At 28.0% G+C, this 20,718-nt stretch overlaps 4 protein-coding genes across 7 annotated transcripts in view; 2 read left to right on the top strand and 2 right to left on the bottom strand.

Annotated features, from left to right (window-relative positions):
* Positions 1 to 136: 136 nt before the first annotated feature.
* AsnRS-m (asparagine--tRNA ligase, mitochondrial) lies at positions 137 to 2,056 on the bottom strand. Its single transcript, XM_015332426.2, has 4 exons — positions 1,832 to 2,056; positions 1,062 to 1,633; positions 528 to 975; positions 137 to 421 (listed from the first exon to the last, which is right to left on the bottom strand). Exons 1-4 carry the CDS (start codon positions 1,946 to 1,948, stop codon positions 161 to 163), a joined length of 1,398 nt encoding a protein of 465 aa, XP_015187912.1. The 5' UTR covers positions 1,949 to 2,056; the 3' UTR covers positions 137 to 160.
* A 279-nt stretch (positions 2,057 to 2,335) lies between these two features.
* On the top strand, positions 2,336 to 4,262 carry LOC107072448 (uncharacterized). Its single transcript, XM_015332392.2, has 2 exons — positions 2,336 to 3,014; positions 3,775 to 4,262. The coding sequence occupies exons 1-2, from the start codon at positions 2,600 to 2,602 to the stop codon at positions 4,104 to 4,106; spliced, it is 747 nt and encodes a 248-aa protein (XP_015187878.1). The 5' UTR covers positions 2,336 to 2,599; the 3' UTR covers positions 4,107 to 4,262.
* On the bottom strand, positions 4,085 to 11,850 carry cmb (combover). Of its 4 annotated transcripts, none has more exons than XM_015332388.2 (18): positions 11,517 to 11,850; positions 11,185 to 11,351; positions 10,917 to 11,113; positions 10,378 to 10,495; positions 10,150 to 10,289; positions 9,973 to 10,071; positions 9,746 to 9,859; positions 8,578 to 8,976; positions 8,189 to 8,497; positions 7,879 to 8,121; positions 7,476 to 7,755; positions 6,957 to 7,404; positions 6,096 to 6,218; positions 5,762 to 6,013; positions 5,525 to 5,696; positions 5,053 to 5,244; positions 4,852 to 4,971; positions 4,085 to 4,782 (listed from the first exon to the last, which is right to left on the bottom strand). In XM_015332388.2, the coding sequence occupies exons 3-18, from the start codon at positions 11,070 to 11,072 to the stop codon at positions 4,609 to 4,611; spliced, it is 3,339 nt and encodes a 1,112-aa protein (XP_015187874.2). In that variant the 5' UTR covers positions 11,073 to 11,113; positions 11,185 to 11,351; positions 11,517 to 11,850; the 3' UTR covers positions 4,085 to 4,608. The 4 variants fall into 4 exon arrangements, with proteins under 4 accessions (XP_015187874.2, XP_089027662.1, XP_015187875.2 ...); XM_089171536.1 differs by having other exon boundaries at positions 11,420 to 11,850; XM_015332389.2 differs by lacking the exon at positions 9,746 to 9,859 and having other exon boundaries at positions 11,185 to 11,850.
* Positions 11,851 to 12,378: 528 nt separating this feature from the next.
* ATP8A (ATPase phospholipid transporting 8A1) overlaps positions 12,379 to 20,718 on the top strand; it is a 30,952-nt gene continuing 22,612 nt past the window's right edge. The window contains exon 1 of the mRNA XM_015332382.2: positions 12,379 to 12,622. The gene's annotated coding sequence lies outside the window, so the exon portion shown is untranslated. The remainder of the gene's footprint in view (positions 12,623 to 20,718) is intronic.

The following is a 20,718-nucleotide window of genomic DNA, read 5'->3' on the forward strand; positions in this document are numbered from 1 at the left end:
TTCTCATTTTCAAATGCATTATTGAATGTTATCCATTAATATAAATATTCATTTGTATCTTTCAAAACATTTTTACCATTTTCTTTTTAATCCTGGAAAATTGTTTGATAGTTGTTATTATTATGTAAAAAGTAAATCAACACAATCCTGTAAATTTTATTCATAAACTGCAATTATGTGGCCATCTGGGAAAAGGAATTGTATCTTTTATATTTGTTATACCCAAAAGACACTGCAAATATCTTTCAAAACCCATCCCAAAACCCCCAGTGGGTACATTTCCATATTTACGTATTTCTAAATACCATGATAAATTATGATTAGAAGGTAATTTTAACTTTAATTTTTCATAATCATCTTCGCGAATGCTTCCTCCAACTAATTCTCCAACAATTGGTACTAAAAGATCCAGTCCTGCAACCTTTTAATGAAATTTATAAATCCGAAGACAAATAATATGTTATATAATTACATTTTGTTTTAATAATTAAAATATTACTTACTGTATTAGTTATACATTATCTTACCTTAGATGAATCATTTGAACATTCTTTCATATAAAAAGGTTTACCCTCTTTTGGCCAATTTATGACAAAAACAGGAACATTATTATTATGTTTTACTAAAAATAATTCATGTTCTTTGGATAATGCATCTCCATATTTGATAGGATGCTGTAATTGAACTACATGATCATTTAAAATATTTACTGCTTCGTCATAAGTCATATATCCAAATTTACAATTCAACCATTGTGGTTCAACAGCACCAATATAATGAAAATCAGAAGGATTTTTATCAAACATATCTTTAGTTACTGTTTTCATTAAAAGTTCAACTTCTTCTGTTATATCTTCAATATTTGAAACAAAAGCTCTTTCAGCTTCTATCATATAAAATTCTGATAAATGCAATCTTGATTTAGAATTTTCAGCTCTAAATGTAGGTCCAAAGGTATATACCTTTGAAAGAGTTCTGAAAATATCTTAACGTGTATACAATCCTAAGAATTGTAATAACAATAATAATAATAATAATACATCATTTATAATTTCAATCACCTTGCGAGTACTTCTAACTGTAATTGTCCAGATACAGTTAAATATGCTTTAGAATTGAAATAGATTTCGTCTAATGACATACCATCTTTTTTCATACTGTCAAGTATTTCTTTGGAATCAGGTTTAACCGTAAAAATTTCACCTGCACCTTCGCAATCATTAGAAGTTATTATTGGTGTATGAATATGTATGAAATTTCTATTTCTAAAATAATTATTAATAGATGCAGTAGCAACATCACGTAATCGTAATAAACTACTGAATTCTTGTGTTCTAGGCCTAAAGTGTAAATATTGTCTCAAGTATTCTGCATTATAAGGTTTTTTTGGTGTTATTGGATATCCTTGAGTAACGTCACATGTACCAATAACGTATGCCTCATTAACTTGTAATTCCAATCTACCATTAGGTGCTAAACCCAATACACCTTCAGCATCAATGCTACTTCCATATGTTAAATTATTTGGTTTAGAAGATTTAGGTATAACAACCTGGAGCATTTCATTGGTTGATCCATCATAAACATCACAGAAAATGTTATTCTTCATTTTTCTCAGTGCATACACCCATCCCTGAATAAAAAATGCTACATTTCTTGTCTATTAAGAATATCTTTTTAAAAGTAATATTAACTAAAAAAAATATATATATATGAAGAAAGAATTGTTTAAATGTTAGAATGATTGATGAATCAAAAGTTCTTAATTAATAACAAATTTCATTATAAAAGACAATAATTAAGAACATATACCAATGGGAGGGAAGCTAACCTGTACTTTTGTACTCTTTCCAACTGGTTTCTCCAAAATGATATCTGAAATTCTTGAAAAATTACGCGCATCGTGTTTAAGAAGATATTTTTGTATAAACAATAATCGTTTAAACATATTGAAATAAAAATATCTCCTGAATTAGAATCACAATAAAAGTTCAATTTCTTGTTCATTTACACATATGCAAGTACAAAATGGAGTACTATGTAATTTAGTTATACGATTGATATATGAACAGTAGATACCAGATGGAGCTGTAAAAAATATATTGAGGAATTTTCCATTAATAATAAAATAATCCATGTTATTATAAAAGTTTATTTATAACAATGATACAATCAAGATACAATACAATCATAATAAACAAATAACAAAAATGCGTAATTATAATATGAATGAAACATACATTTTATTAATGGGCGAGGGGGGGGGTTAACTGAACCCCAACAGGTAGAAAGTGGTGATGGGTGGGGGAGGATAAACGAAAGGAATCAAGCGAAAGTAGCCGACTATAAACGAATAAATCCGAACAAAAGAAGCAATTTCAAGCACGTTCGGCATATGAAGGTAACTTCATGAGGAAGAATATTCTCGGTGCTGTGCGTTGTTAAATCAATAACGTCCGCGTTGTGTTATTTTATTTTTTTCGACAAATACGGATAAATTATTATTTCCGCGTTGTCGTAGTGCTTAAAGCATATTAGTAATACAAAAGTAATATCTTAATCTTTGATTTTGTTTTGAAAACAATTTAATAAAAAAAAAATGGCGGTTACAAGTGACGCGCTACATAACACAATGATGGCGTCTTTTGTATCATCTAGCGTTTATCACGGTTATGTTCCTCTTTTGCCAAAAGAAAATATGTTGAGTTGTAAAAACGAGTGTAACAATAACATCAGTGTACCTAGTACCACGAGTAACCATAATAGTTCAGCTATGGAAACGGATGAGGGATATGACTATTCTGCGGCGTCATGCCGTTTGAATAACGATTACGTGATTCCAGAGGCGTCGTCGAGGAGGCTGCACGAGGTTGAAAATAAACAGCAATCCTACTGTTTATTTACAACGGATCAACAACAGGCGGTCTATGGCGCCGACGCGGTGCGAAGTAGGAACCGGAAACGGTTCTATAACAATAGCGGTTCAGCGATAGAAATTAAAAGATTCTGCTCAGGTAGGAAAGATATATATCATTGGGAATCTCAAGCAACGAGTACGTTTCATAATTTAATAACTGCTTGCACGTTAAGTAATATAAGAAGGAACATGCATATATATTCATCAGTTTAATCAAATCTAGTCAATGCTTCTTGTTTCAATTTTTATTCGTATCTAGTTCAAACGATTCTTGGTAGAGGTCTCTGTTCAATTCAATTTGACCTAAGCGCGGGAAATAATTTAAACAGTAGAAATTTGTTAGAAAATATTAATATTTATTATTGAAAATATTTGACTATTTTATTCATTATAATATGACGTCAAATTTGTATAATAATACATTTTTGCACATTTTTTATATTATTTGCACTTAAAATTACCTATGTATATATGTATACATAAGTATAAATGATAACAAAATACTTATGCACAATCAAATTTTGAACGTCTCTATTACGGTTTATAAATAATTTTGAAAAGGAAAAAAAATATCAAATTAGCTTTCGTTTATGGGCTACTGTATTTACATCTGACTACAGATATTTGCAGTTGACCCCGACATTTATTTTAAAACCTGTTGCATCCTGTCTTCTACTTTACAGTGGGTAAATGTTATGTGGTGGAAAAAATAGATGCAAAATTTTTTCATAACCTTGTGAAACTATTAATATGTTTGGTCTTTTTGTACTGGTAAGGATACAATCTACTGATGCAATGGATGGCATAGGAGATTACTAATAAAATGAGTTGATAAGTTAGTGGGTTTCGTTTCAGAGGCAGCTGCGTTAACAATGGTACAGGGAGTGCAAAGAAGGACTATGGATTGACCATGATGCATTCTGAGTCAACGTCATTAAACTTAAATTCCATCAACGATAAAACCTTGGATCATTCCTCGGTTATAACTGAAAGCTGCTGCGGGGCAGCAGGTAATCATAGTTTAATATATAATCCAGATTATAGACAATTATCATCAAGCAATGGTACTGAGTCTAGTGACAGCAGTGTGGAACTTGGGGAATTATTGTTCGAGACTCATGGATGCACTATGTATCATCATTACAGACAACAACAATTAGTAAAACATGATATTGAAACAGAATTTTAATTAGGTTCTTTATCATAAACTTTTTCCATATCTTTCACACATTACATTTGTATTGAAAAGCATATTTCTTTGTTACATACTCTTATACCCTTCCCCAATGTGTCACTGCTCTGTTTGTGTGCAATAAAATAAAAATTTACTTTTTGATACATAAAAGTTTATTTTCTTTTTGTTAAATATATCCTGCAAATATGCATTTGTTAATGCATATTAAACATGTGAAGTAGTATTAAATATAAAGACAATTTCTTTTATTGCTTAAATGTTATTTTAATAAAAACGTACTTTATTTAATCAGACTGATCTGCAATTGCGTCAATATGTGTATGTAATTCAATTTCCATACATGTTTATCTTCATATGATGAAATACATACACAGTATTTGATCTAATATATATATATAAGCTTTTATATATTATGCAGTTTTTGAAAATTCGTTAAACTTTGCAACAATATAATGAAATATAATGAAATAATAAATACTTATTATACAATTAATGATTAATAACATCGACGATGTCGTTTAGCAGTTAATTTGCCTCTGCCATGTTCATCTTTTGTAGTTGTTTCATCTTCATCACTTACTGCTAAGGCTGCTTCTAAAGTTCCTATAGCTGCACCTAATGATAATGCTACATCATCTTGGATTTGTTCATTTTCTTCATTGTGATGTATCTAAAAAGAAATATTTCAAATTAAATACTTCAGATTAAAATAATTTGTTGTATTAATACAATAACATACTTGTTGATTGCCAGAAGATTCAGATCTTGACTGATCAGCTTCTGCTAAGTCTTCATTACAACCTGGTTTAAGAGCAGATGCTGAACCAGTAGCATTGTCGTTGTCAAGGCAACTTGATGTCTATAAAAGTATAAATCCAATGATTTTATTATTATTAATACAAAATACATTTGACATTTTGAAATATGTTTAACTACTTACAGGCATTTCTAAACGATCTAATAATGGAACTTGTGATGTAGGAGATGACGAAGGACCAGCATGTGTAGTTGATACAACTAATCCATTTAATGAACATTGATTTTCCATATTAAAACCAAGTATAGCACCCACATCTGAATCTTCGTCACTTGATCGACAACTTTCACTCCCTGTTTGATCAGCTGCTTCATTCTGTTTATATATGTTAAATTAAATTAATTTTTTATCTCAACCTTCATTAAATTTGACTCTTTTCTGTTCGTAACAGTTGTAGAAATAGGTATTCAATTTCATTTTCAATTTTTATTTGGATTATCATTCTGAATCTTTAGTTCCGGAAATATCCCAAATTTTGATTTACAAAAAAAAGTTCATTTTAAGTAATATCAAAATGTATATAGTTAAAATATAAATATTTTATAATATGTGTATGTATTTAAATTATGAAAATATACAAAATATATATTAATACCTGAGCATTCTGTTGTGGTTGTGTATCTTGCAAAAAACGAAGACTTATCAATAAAAGTGGAAGTCTTTTGTCATCGCTTATAGCTGTTATCTCTTTTAAAATTGTTACTAAATTGTCTGGTCTTTTTTTATTAGCCATAACAAGTGACTTAATGACTTCTCTCATTTCAGGACTGTTTAAAATAAATATCAATATTTGATTAATTCATTAACATTTTTTGAATTAACTGTTGGTTACCTTAAATTATGTAAAAAATATTCATCATTAGTTGCATGTGGTAATCTAAATGAACTATGAGCTTCTTCTACAGAATTATCAACTTGTGATACTTCATTTGTTATTATATTACTTCTCATAGTAGTATTTTCTCTTTCTTGTTGCTGTAAATTAGATTGTTGTTGAAGATTTAATGAATATTGTGTTTCTGGTATCGTTAATGATGGTAATGGTAAATTATCTGTTCCCTGTTCACGATTTCGTTTATCTTTCCTAAAAATATTGTTAAAAAATTAGAAATTAATTCAAATGATGTATTATATATTTACATTATTATTATAATTTATTAATATACCCAAGAGAAGGATGAACAACTCCACTTGCAGTATTTGTAGATGTAGCAGAATTTGAAATGGATGCTGTTGTAGATTCAGTTATTGTCTTTGCACTTCCAGAAAGTAAATTTTGTCTTGAATAACTGAAAAAGTTGAAAATGAAAAATGAGTACAATCATTAATATTATTTTTTTTTTTTTCGAAGACATGTTCATAATTTTAACACAATTCAATAATTATGATAGGATTTAGTTTTCATCAAAATTATAATACAACACGCTTTGTTTTAGTTTGATGGCCACTATCACAAAAAAAATGTATTATGATTATAATTGTAATTGACATGCACAGTTATTTATTAATGGTTAAAATTATATCCTATTTAATGAAAAATCCGTTGGCAATGAAATTACATACCCTTGGGTTACCTACCAACGTATTTTCTTTAACTAGAACACCACAGAGTGCTATGTAACTAAAGTAACAAATACTTGATGCAAATAATTTCAGTAATAAATAATAGGGAAAGTAATAAGTAAAGAATATAGATTGTGAAATTTATTATCCTAAATGATAATACATTAGATATAAAGAAACACAAAAGATGATTGTCAGTGAGATACTAATTTAATGATGTTGATCAATTTCTGTTAGAAATAACATTTACTTCTGATGAATATTTTTCACAATGATATTCACAAATATATTTGAAATTTGATTCAAACGTTAATAATGAAGTCCTTAGTCATTTGTTATATTATATATATATATAATCTCAATAAATATATTTCTTAGAAATTTGAATTATATTTCTTCTTTTTTTTAACATAATATTTTGTTTCTGTTTATACTAAATTTATGTTATATAAGGCTTTGATTACCTTCTGAAATTATCCCAGTAGTTGTTTGCTCTATTTCCTGGTGGTACTTGATTATTCAATTGTTGTTGTTGATGTTGTTGAGAATTAGTACCTACTACTGAATGAGAAAGTGCAGGAGAAGTATTAGGTAATGAAACAAGATTTGGTAAAGAAGAACTTGGGGGTAATGCTGCATCTAATGTATCAGCAAGATGATGCACACTGCGACTTAGATTAGAATATTCTTCCTGATTTTCAGAATTATTGCTTCTTTGTACTCCTTGTTGAGATTGTCTTAATTGTAATTGTAATTGAGTAATTGCTGTACGCATTGATTGTAATTCCCGTTGTTGAACCCACAAAAGTTGACAACACTGTTGTATCGTTGTACCCATTACTTGCAATTGTTGTACTTGAAGTTGTTGTACTTGAGAATTTAACACTAAATTATGATAGTGTTCTGCAGAACCTATATTAAAATCAAGTAGACAATTTAATATTTATTAATAAAAATTATTAATAAAATCTTTGATGTATTACCATGCTGTGACTGGTTCATAGGTAATGGTGGATATCCCCAATAATTTCCAGAAAATCCATTTTCCATCGTTGTTGTTTGAGGACCAACATCCATTAAATTTTCTAACATTTCATCTATACTTTGTTCATTAGAGCCACCTGCAGCAGCAGCAGTAGCAGAAGTTGGAGGCCATACGTTTGTAGGTGTACTTCTATGACTAACACGTGAACTAGAACTTCTGTGACTATTTAGATCTGAACTTCCAACATTGCGATTAATGCTTGATGCCTGACCTTGATCCTATTATTTGATATACACGATTACATTAATTAAAAAGGGTGTACACATATTATTCTGATTAATCTTTTGAATGCTCAATTAAAAAGTAATTAAATATAACAATATAAAAAATAAAAAACTCACTTTTTTGACAAAATCTTCTATCTGACGTCTTTTGGTTTGAACTGGTTGATTATCACCAATATTATTGCTTTGCTTCTTTTCAATATTAACACCTACCAATGAAGGAGGTGGTGTGGAACCAGGAAACATAGATACTGGTGGAGAATGAACAGTAGAAACTGTTAATGGTTGTTTTAAACGTTGTAATTCTGCTCGAGTTGCTTGCAATAATGCAGATTGCTCTTTCAGTTTTCTTGTAACAGCCTAATAGATAATACAAGATTTTATTCAATATATTTAATCAATGAACCCCCACTTATTGTGTACATACCTGAACTTCTTCAACTGTTGGTCTATGTCTAGAATTTCTGGATTTTTCACGAGTAACATCGTCATTATCAATATGATTTTCTGATGTATTACTTGCACTACATAAACTAGCACCTTCTTCCAAAGATTCATTCTCTTCTCTTCCATCACCATTAACATCCAAATCAGGTTCAGGTTCTGATGTAGAATCTAAACATTCTCCAACTCTGGTAGTTTCTTCCATTAAAGCTTTTAAATGGTTGAGTTGTGCTTTCATTGCTTCTAATTCGGCTACTTTATCTCGACAAGCATTTCTAGAGCCATCAGAACTCTAAATGTTAAAAATCAATTATAATAGAATGACATTATTTTCTAAAATCAAATTACACATACTAAAGGCATACTACTAACACAACTTGCTCTGTCTGACATTTCCACAACTTGTAATTCGGCTAATAGATGATCCATATGTTTCTTCTTAGTTTGTAATTGAGTAAGTTTGCCTCTCAATACAGCTGTCTCTGATTGTAATTCTTCAACATTTGATGGCAATGGCACAGGCATACGATTATTACTTTCCCATGTAGAAGTTTCAGTAGCTTGATTTTCTAATTGCAATAAAGCTTGTTGAGCTTGTCGAGCTTCATTTAATCTTTCTCTAACACGTAATTGCATTCCAACTAAATTCGCATGATATTCTTGCAATTGTACAAGCTTCCTTTGAGATTCTTCCATTTTTCTACGCAATATTATTTCTCTATTGGTTTCAGTGTTATTTTCTTCTGCATCTTCTTTTCCACTATCACCATTCTGTGATAAAATAATACAAAAATATTATTAATAATAATAATTATATAAAAATTTGAGATGGTGTTGCTGCATGATGATCAAGTGAGAAACAACGAGCACTTTCATTTTTTAAATATTTTTAAAGCATTCGTAAATAAGTTGGTTAAAAAACCTCAACTCTTTTTACGAATCTTTTACAATTCAGAAAAGCAGGTTTCGAAATGGAGGATATAATTGTCATGCTTAGATATTACACAGCAAGAAAAAATAAATGAATTTAATAACATGACAATTAAACGGATGATTTACAGTGAAAGGAGAAAAATACCACGAATCGTTGATACAAAAGCAATACGAAACAAATGATTTGGGTAACAAGAAGACAATTTTACAAGAAGCTCAACATCCTCGAATATTTCAAAGATATTCAAGAAGAAGAAACGCATACATTTCAACGTCTTAGTTTTAGTTATACAGATATTATATTTATAATCTAAAAATATATGTGTGTGTGTATGTAAAATATTTGAAAAATTGTAAGACAAGAAAATGAAATCAATTGTATCTTTTTTTAAACAAAATTAAACTTATAATACTATAAGTTTTATAGTTTTTAGAGATTGTAGTGTAAATATTTTACAGAAGGAATATATGAACTAGAATCTCTGTATTTTGAACTTTCTTTAAATTGTTCTTTTACGTTTGATATTCTTATTAAAAGAATAAATGAGAAAAGCATGCCACTGATGTTAGTTATTTAAAAATCATGTTAAAGTTATGTGGCAATAACCTGATTTGTAATCCCATGATCGTGATATGTTTCCAAAAGTTTCGCCAATTTTGTTTCACTGTCACGAAGTCCCTCCACCATTCTGCTTAATTTTTCTTTCTGCTTTTGAGCTCGCTATAGTAGATTTATAGTAGACAAAATGAACATGAAGAAATGTTTGAATAAAAAAGAAAAAAAAATGTAGAACATGCTTTTAATAATAATAATTCGAAATATATTATACTTACTGGATCACTAGATTGACCAAGAGAATCCATCATAGTTGAAGTAACACCAATATAATCACGAATTTGATTCAAACGACTTTCCACTTGATTTCTATCAGGCTAAAAAGATATTTCATTTTTTTTTTTTAGTAACAAATTTGTATACTTTTATTATAATTCAAATGAAATTATTAATACCATTTTATCAACATTAGATGGTTTAGTTCCCTGTAAACATGGTGGTGACTGTGTTTGAGAATCTGCTGGTAGCACCATTTTTGACCAAGGTGTACAATCCTCAGTTGAATAATTGCAATGTCTTCTACCACTATGTGATACTATATAAAGAATATTACAATATAATAATAATAATAACGAGATAAATCAATTAGAATAATAATTTTCTAGAAACATCTGGATACTTACCAAACTCTGTAATTTCTTGATAAGATGTAGAAGGAAGTGATGAAACTGATCTAGTGTTGCTATTTTTTGTCGTTCTTAGGGGTCCTCTTTCACTAACAAGTTGCCAATCAAGCTGGAACTAATAAATAAGTTTATAGTTTCAGTTTACAATATTTCAATTTAATTCCAATTATTACAATTTATACAGTGTCTAGAACAGCTCAGCACAGACGACTCAACCACGTTAAAGTAACAGCTTTCCACATATTGTATTCTTAGAACAAGTATCACCCCACTACTCAACAGTATATTAATAGACTACATCCTAAATAGTAAAGTATGGCTGGCATTAAATAAGCAGGAACATAGTTTTCTATTGGTTGCATTCCAATATTAGGAAAAACAGCTTCTATTACATTATTTTATTGATTCTTATGAGACCAATAGAATTATGTAAAGTTGTGCATATAACTCTTTTGGTTTCATTTTTTTTTTCATTATACGTGCAATCAAATTCTAAGATTAAATAAATGTATAATAGATAGTATATAGATCAGTACCAAATTGTTTGAATGTTGAGGTTCATGACTGTGATAGGCAGAACGATTAGCCATTTGTTGATTAGCTGCGGATCGTTCTCTGTTTCTGTCGCTTCTTCTGTTACTTTTTGGAAGAGTGCCTGTGTTACGGGGACCATCATTTACTCCTGACGACATATCTTTGTTTTGTTTGTTCTTCTTGTACAATGGTTCATATACTATAAAAAAAAAACATTAATTTTTATTGAAGTATTTTACATTAACAATAATCTATATCAATGAAACTTACATTATATTATGTTATTGAGTGAGACCAGAATGAAAATGTCCACACACACCAAAGAGTTAAACAAATTTACAACTGAAGATATGAATATGTCTCTGTGCGACAGATTGACCACTTGAAAAATATGTAAACTGCATCCAAGAATGTCTTACGTCAAAGTTGTTGGCAGGCTAATAAAAAAAATTGATTACTATAAATAAAGTTAGGCCATTGACGCATTCGTTGCAATGATTAGTACATTAGATGTGCAACTTAAAATACTGATCTAACTGCAGTCAATTCTGTCAGCCATTTTTAAATACAGGTTGACATTTTGTTTATTTTCTGTAATATACCTGTCGATTAAAGGAGTATGATTTTACACCTCGAACATTATTCATTCATTTAACGATGTAGACAAATTATTAACAAATATATATTTCATTTGACGTTTCGTTTGTTTCAAATTTGTTGTTTTTAACAATCGTTAGGGCACTTTTGCATACACTTTTTGCATATACACAAAGTAGAAAAATATTATTATTATTATTTTTTGGAAATATTATTAATTCATTAATATATATAAAAAATAATAAGTAATTATTTGGATAAAAATAATTACTATTCAGAAGAAAAATTGTTGGTTGCTACACCAACGATCAAACTGTCTAAAAAAAATAATTTCATTTCTCCGTAAAGTGGTGCCATCTGAACTGCATTATTGGTATTATCATTCAATCTGAAGTGCGATGCATTTATGTACCAAGATGGCATCGTTTCGCGCCATATAACTAAGTCGTTTTTAATAGTAAATAGATTTAGTGAAAGTGTTAATAATAATTACGAAGAAAGTTTTAATTTAGTTCAGTATATAATAAAGTTTCTAGATGAATTTAAAAACTACAAATATATATGCATGCACCAACATATGGTATATACGTAATCAATTTATATATAAAAGAAAAAAGAAAAAGAATTTATTGAAAGTTCATAGAAATTTTCGTGCGTATTATACGACGAATAAATATTAAAAATAAAAAGGATACAAGAAGTTAATAAATGAAAATAAAGAAAGATTTTATTTGGTAATACTTTGATTCATATTGTTTAACATCATGAATACCTTGGAGTGCAACTATCCCCACTTTTCGAGTATCGGTCTTACCTGTACGATGCGCGCGCATCACGGTTGGAGAGGGGGTAGTAGCGCTCGGAGTAAGAGAGACAGTCTTGCGCGGTGATCCGGACCGTTCATAAGTAACGCGCGTATTGTGAATTAGTGTGTGTGTGTTCACTTACTTGCAAGCTCGCTTGCATGAGTGCATTCGTGTGCGTGCGCGGGTTTTCTTTCGGACCCTTTTATTCAACATTTTTTAATCCCATATTATCTGTGTGAAATGCTGACGAGTTGCCGACATGCCTACGATAGTATAATCACCATCAAACGTACAACACCATATTGGTGAGTTTTTATAGCTTTTTGTTTATATTGATAATCTTAATATATTTATGTTTTTTCTTTCGCAAGAGAGAAATAGAGATAGTTAGATAGATAGAAAGAGAGAGAGAGAGAGAGATAGAGTGAGAAGGTGAGGAGAGAAAGAGATAGAAGATTTGAGGTTAGGTCGAACGTTTTTGTTACATCAAAATTATTTATTAAAAATGTTAATTGTAAAAAAAAAAAATTATGTCTATTATATATCATATGACAAGTTACGTTATAATGAAAGCACGTGGAGTACTATGTTTTTGTTTTCTCTTTTCTGCATGTCTCTCCCTTTCTCTCTTTTTATTCTTTGTTTTTTTTTTCATTCATCATCCATTACAAACGAGAAAAACCGATTTCCTTGTATCTGTCACTACGGTAATTTTGTAAAAGAATAAGTGAAAATTTCATTTTGAAAAAACGTCACAATGCATTCTGACATAAACACGTGCTTTTCTGTCATAATAAACTCCAACATCCGACGTGTATTACGTTAAATGCAACCATCTTATTAACCCCATCAATTAAACCTAATTGTGAACAAGTTATGATGTTACACAAGGGAGATTATTAAAAAAAAAAAAAAAAAAAAAAAAAAAACTAGTTCAAGATTGCAACACATGCATTTACGAGTAATATTATCAATTGATTTGACGTGAAAAAAATAGTAGGGAACAATAGGAGGGTAGAATTTAAATAACTAGGTTGCATATTATCGATGAAAGAAAAATCTGTTTATCGAGTGAAAGTGAAAGTGCATTTTTTATTTCTTTCTCTCTCAAGGATGGATCATTCGACGATATTCTTATTTTTATATGATGACCTTTATAGTTTTACTTAGTATAACTTTGATTTATCATTAGTATTTGAACGTACGTTGAACGCCGTCATGCAAATTCTTAGGGAAATTCTTGTCAGGCCACAGGTGTAAATTTGTATTGAAAAAATGGTTTAGCGTCAGTCATTTGTGACTGACGTGGCTTGAACAAGAAGTTATAGGTGTCAGTCATTGATGACTGACGTGGCCTGAACGAGAAGTTAGGCGTCAGTCACTAATGACTGACATGTCGCTCAACGTGTTAATATTAAAAAGAGAGAAAGAAAGAAAGAAAGTGAAACAGGGTAGACAAAAGAGCACCAAGGGTATAGTATTACATTTTATCGTGTCTAGAGATCGACGTACCACTGCATCGTGGCATCTTAAATTATGTAAGGACATGAAAATAGAAACAGACATGTGCGGTGTTAGACTGTAGGGAACCTTTGATATATATATATGTTCCTATGTATGTAGAATATATTCACTTATGACTGTAGTACGTCGACATTTCTATTTCGTATATAGGTAGATCCATGTTGACTTTTAATATTTCTTCCGTGAGAGATGGAGATCGATCAGACATAAGACATGTGCAATCCGAGGATGTTGATGGATCTTCCAAGAAACTTTTATTTTATGTACGAATCATAGTAATACATCTTCTTCTTCTTCTTCTTCTTCTTCTTTTTCTATTTCTATAGACAAAGTTTCAAGTCAAACGATCGGTATGTATCTATTTATATCATAAATTAAATTGTTATATTGATTAATTCATTTATTTGTTATCTTTCAATCATTGATCAAAATGATTGAACGAGAGAGTCATATTCGAAAGGATAGAGAAAATCCGATTTTGTTAGCACAATTTATTTAAAATTCTTTGGTTGTTTAATTAATTCTTTGAGTAGTGAATTATTTAAAAGATTTTTTATGCATATATAATGTGGATTTAATTTGTTGCTGTATTGATTAATATGTTAAAGTAATACATTTGATTTGAAATATATTTATATATGGGTGATATAAATTACATATCAATTATAAAATATAAATAAATATTTAATTGAAATAAAATAGAAATAATATAATTATATTATATTTTATATATTTTTATATATTTTATTTATTGTTTATATTACTCAATTATTTGAAGATTTGTATGCACATACATATAACAGATTTAATTGATTGCTATATAGATTAATATTTAATATAGATAAAAGTAATACTAGTAATTTAGATTAATATTTAAAAATAATATTAGTATAATTACATTATATTTATATTTACAATTGATGATATAAATTAATTTACATTTCAATTAAAAATATATAAATAAATATATAAATGAAACACAAAATAGAAATAATTATATATTTTATATATATATTATATAAATCTTCTAAAATTCAGATAACGAGTCAGACTCGTCGACCATAACTTCATCCAAATAATCAGATAACGAGTCAGACACGTCCACCATATAACTTCATCCAAATAAACAGATGACGAGTCTCATTCGTCAAATGTATTTCAAAGGTTTGAAACGACACACCGTATAATAGATGCATACCGAAAGTCGAGGTCGACAAAATATACCAGTGATTGCACTTAAGACTAACTACTTGTTGCATAATGCATCGATTCTTACCCGAACAAACCTTGGCCCTCCAAAGTGTCTTTCAAGAGATCCTTTAAAATGGGTATGTCGTGATGTTTTAATCGTGATCGAGCACGTGCGAACGTGACACGCTTTACTATCCCATATATACATACATATACACACATACATACTTAGGTATACATATATATATATATATATATTCTATATAAATATAGACACGTAAGTGTGAATACCACGAAGAAAAAGTCGATACGTTTGGCTGACTTTTACCTTCATTCAAACTCAAACTTTCATGTCTGATGCTGTTATTGTATATGTAACATCTCTGTATCTATGTATATGTGCATTGTAATGTCTCACAGAAAGGTCTTCTTATTCTACTTCTTCTTTTTCTTCCTTTTATATTTAAAAGTAATGTAATGTAATTTAATCGATAGTTTAGTGTGTTAAACACGTTAAAATCCAGAAACTTTACGTGATCTGTACTATCGCGTGTCCTCTTTTTACGGTTATGATTTTCTCTCGTGTGAAATTAACTTCCGTGACGAGATTTCACTAGGTATTTTTATTATATTGCTACTTGACACACACACAGTAACACGCTTTAACTATAAATGTCACATGAGATTTCTATTCCACCTTTTTGTTTTTTTGTTTTTTTTTGTTTTTGTATAAACATTTTCTGATACGTTGCAGCAAAAACAAACAAACAAACAAAACAAACAAATCAAAAGAACCCATAGATAAATACATAATATGTTTTATTAATTTATAATAATTATTTGTGAATTATTTTCAATATATATATATATATTCATAATAACTATATTATATATTAAATATTCGTTATAATTATTCAACATAATTCAAAATACACACACACACACACAATTTGTTGATTTTTTTTTTTTTATACAAACTATAAATTCTTTCTCAGTAACTTTAAAATTAAAAATAACCATCTCGATGACTTTACTGTATAATATTATATCTACATTGCTTTGGACTTCGTAAACGCGTGTTCGTTCAACGAATCTTTGTTATATACCTTTTATTTTATTTATAGTTTTAAAATAGGGAGATCGAGTAACACATCATTTATGATGATTTTTCGAGATACATTTGCGATTATATCGTCCCAACGAGTAACATTAGTCAGCTTTTCTCATTTCTTTCGACCCAATTCATACTAGTTATTTTTACGAAGAATGGGAACAACCTGAAATACGGGAATTCAAATCCCTTTCGTTATAATTCCCCTCCAGCCTTACATAAAAAAAAAAAAAACAAAGAAAAAGAAAAGAGAAGAGAGACCTGATTTTTTTGTAACAAATCAACGACTCGTACTTTCTCATTTTGTTTTTACAAAAATGATTAAAAAAGAATCTTAAAATCTATGATCTTTATGGTTTGATTAGTCTTATGGTTAAATTAAAAATGATTCAAATATCTTAAAATCAATCTATCATTAAAATCATTCATTCTAATCAAACGATACATGAACTCATTTATAATTTCATTAATAATCTGTGTTATCTCTTAGAAAATAATTTGAGGAAACAGAACAGGTTTCAAATACAGGTTTGAAAATGAGAGTCAGCCAAATACACGAAATCCAATCTTATCGTAAGATTAATAACACCAATCATCATCTAACATGTATCTAACGATTAATCGTTTGCCAAAACAAATATATTATATTAAATGACATTTCTTGAACTCTTCATTTGTCACAAGTACTCATCGTCACGAAAGTTCGCCAAAGATTATCGAATCCTTACCATAATCCTCTTTTTCTTTCTTTTTTTTTTAACATTAACAGGTGTAAGTGTATGTTACATATGTAAAAGATTATGAAATGTAGCAATGAAAGTAAAATAACTTGCTTGGTATTAACTGTTGGCAACTTTTGGTGTTTACAGAAATAAATTAAATCATCCACTCGTTGACCACACACACACTCTCTCAGATCTTCTACACAATTCAAATATACATATATATATGTTTCTAAGTACAACCTGTTCCGTTAGTAGTTTATACACATTCTCATAGCTTCTGGCAATTATAAAGTCGTTTCTAAAACGTGCCAAGTATGGTTTACAATACTACATCGGATAAATTGAATCAAAGTTACAATGGAATTCGTTGCAGTCTGTTGTACATCGGAATAACATAACATCTGTTGCATAATAATAATTAACAAACTTCCTTCCTTCCTTTCTTTTTATTTTTATTGTGCCATTTAAATGATGATTTTCATGTAACTTGTATAGATCAATTTCCGACCAATTAAAATTCTATCGAATAATCATTCTTAATTTCCGGACTAGCAAATGGTAGTAGGTACACTCAGGAATTGGTATTAAGAAATTCTCAGTAACATTTTCAATATCAAAATTGTAATTATACTAAATATTATTTATATATGTGTGTGTGTGTGTGTGTTATTTTCGTAGAATCGATAATAGATACTTCGTGAATGTAATTTCAATTGAATATCATCAGACAACAAGCTAAATGACCAATCAGTTTTCATTAGTCTTGTCAACTGATGATAAACAAGTAATGGGGAAAAAGATATAGGAAGTATGTTTAATCATGCTATTTCTTTTGTTTTTTTTTTTGAAGGAGTGGTTGAAAGACACGTGAGGGTAGTATTCTCACCCCTTCAAATATAGTTGATAAAGGTTTTGGACTAGGATTGAAAGGTGAAGTATTCAAAATAATGAGAATGATCACGCGAGGGTATTTAGAAATGAAACGTGTAGGTAATATGAAAGTAAAACTTCTGTGAATTTGTTATCACGAGTTGTTATAATAGTATCTAATCGAAATAGAAGATATATTGTGAAATGTATATTTTATTAGAGATTTCCAAAGTATTATTATTTGTAAATCTTAGTAAGAAATCATATTATACGTGATCTTGAATTTATAAAGTTCATTTACAGTTAATTAAATTATAATTATAAATTAAAATATAAAGTATATATATATACTTTATACTACTATATATATTAAGTATTATTAATTATTTAATTATATTTTATTATATTAATTTAATATATTATATATATATAGTAATATGTAATATATATATATATTAAATTAATAAATACACATTATGATAAATATAATGATAATTATATTAATAAATAAATATAATTACAAAATATAGCTACATATATTATGATTGAAATATATTATAATAAATATAATGATAATTATATTAATAAAAATACATTAAAATCGTAATATAAAATTTTATTCAATTAAAATAATATTAAATGTTTTACATAAAATATGTTGAATGAATATGAGTACAAGAGTATATAATAAAAAAAATTAATTAATTAATATCTAACATAAAATAAAGAACATTTATGTTATAAAATTACCTTTGTAAAACTTTGAGAACCCCTCTTTGGGTTGAGATAATATTTTGAAAATTCCACACAATCAGAACAAAACTTTAGTATAAAAAAGAAAACAATGATCCAACATAAAAAGCCTATTTTATTTGATTATTTTTTTTTTTTTCTAATATACATGTATTTATTTTTATTTATACGAATAGATAAAATATAATCATTCAAATGTGTGATTTATAAAATCGTGTCATTCTCTCAACGATAAAAAAAAAAAAAGTTGGAGAATAACACGAAAGTTCATTCAAAAGGAAGGGTGCGGTTTTTTTGTTATCTATAGGTGATTTCTTTTTTATTTCTTTTCTTTTTTTTTTTTTTTTTATTAGAGGGGTTCGAAATTGTTCGTTACCAACTGTAAACACGAAGGTACGACCACTGTACACGCCTTATTTTCACGAAGGACAGAAATGGTAATAGAAGACCACACCTTATTTGTTCCTGCTTATCATATTTTATCATATTTTATGTATACATACATACATATGTATGTGTGTGTGTGTGATTATATAAATGATTCATAGTAATGACACGAAAAATCTTGAAGGTTTCAATTGAGACTTAATAATCGATGATAATATATATATATATTATTTATTAAATATATTTTACTTTGTTTTTATTTATTGATTTATTTGGTGTATTCGAAACAAGATGTAGAAATCAAATTGCAATTTTTTTTTTGTATTTTGTATTTTCTTTTGAAAAATTATTTTTCCTTTTCCCTTTTTCTTTTTCTTTTCCATTAATTTTTGTTTTTTTAGTCTATCAGCAGATCTTTGTTTACAAATTGAAATTCAATTGAATCGTTAATTCGTTTTTTTTTTTTTTTTTAACTCTATTTGAATACAAGAAGTAAAAGAATTTTCTGTAGTTGTTGAAAAAAAGAAAAAGAAAAAAATGATTTGATTTTGTTCAATGTAAAATTATATTTTGTATTGTTATATGTTAATTGTACTTGAGAGAATTGACATTTACACGATTACAAAGTTATGATATACTTTGGGGAATATTCTTGTTCTCTCAAAGGGCATCCTTTGGCGATTGACCTCTATTTTAAGATAAGAGGGTAAAGATAAATGAAAGAAAAGAAAAGAATAGAAAAAAAAAAAATAAAATAAAATAAAATAAAGAGGAAAAGAAAAGAAAAAACATGAAATTAACTGTACTTTAATACATTATTCTAGATGACGTTGGTATTTCAGACCTAATAATCAAATCCGATCGATTCTTTTCTATTATTTAGCATTTGACTAGTAGTAGGCAATTTTCGAGATTCTCAGTAACCACGAAGCAATTTATTATCGACAATCTATTCACCTTACTTTATGCTATCTATATTACACACACACACACACGTTATATATATATATATATATATATATATATATATATATATATATTACTAATACTTATATTATATTATATTATTATATAATATATTATATTATTATATATATTATATTATTAATATATAATATATACTATACATATTATATATATTATCTTGTCTATAATATTTAACACATACGTAAGTAAAATAATACTTACATAAAATACATATTACTACATATATAATAATATATATAGTAATAATATAAATCATATAAAATAGTAACATAGTAATATTACTTTATATATATATATATAGGGTATTATGTGATATTTAATCAATTGTATTTATATCAATCATATAAATTATCTTCCTTTACCTTAGAATTAAATAGATAAAAAATATAAGAATCTACATTGATTTTTTGAAGAATCACTTTATATATATTTTTTTTTTTTATAACATATCTAATATATATATATATATATATAAATACATATTATGTTATCTACCGATTAGATAATTAAAATTAATTAAATTATAAAAGTATTATTCGTAGAAGAATATATGATACAATCGATACGATCGAATTTCAAATACTTTTGATCGATTTCACTCTTTCTTTCTCTTTCTCTTTATTTCTCTTTCTCTATCTCTTTCTCTATCTCTATCTCTTTGTCTTTCTTTTTCTCTTTTTCTCTTTTTATTAAGGTAAAACATCGATCGTATTTCATTTTCTCGTTACATTGCTATCAGCCGTCGAAGCGCATGATATCATGTTGCACGTAAGTATGTATGTACATATATATATATGTATATATGTATGTATATATATATATATATATCTATAGTTGTTAAAGTCGCGTTCAC

This window comes from Polistes dominula, unplaced genomic scaffold (genome assembly GCF_049000335.1).
Source record: "Polistes dominula isolate Pdom_NZ unplaced genomic scaffold, Pdom_raw_medaka contig_26, whole genome shotgun sequence".
Taxonomy (NCBI): Eukaryota; Metazoa; Arthropoda; class Insecta; order Hymenoptera; family Vespidae; genus Polistes; species Polistes dominula.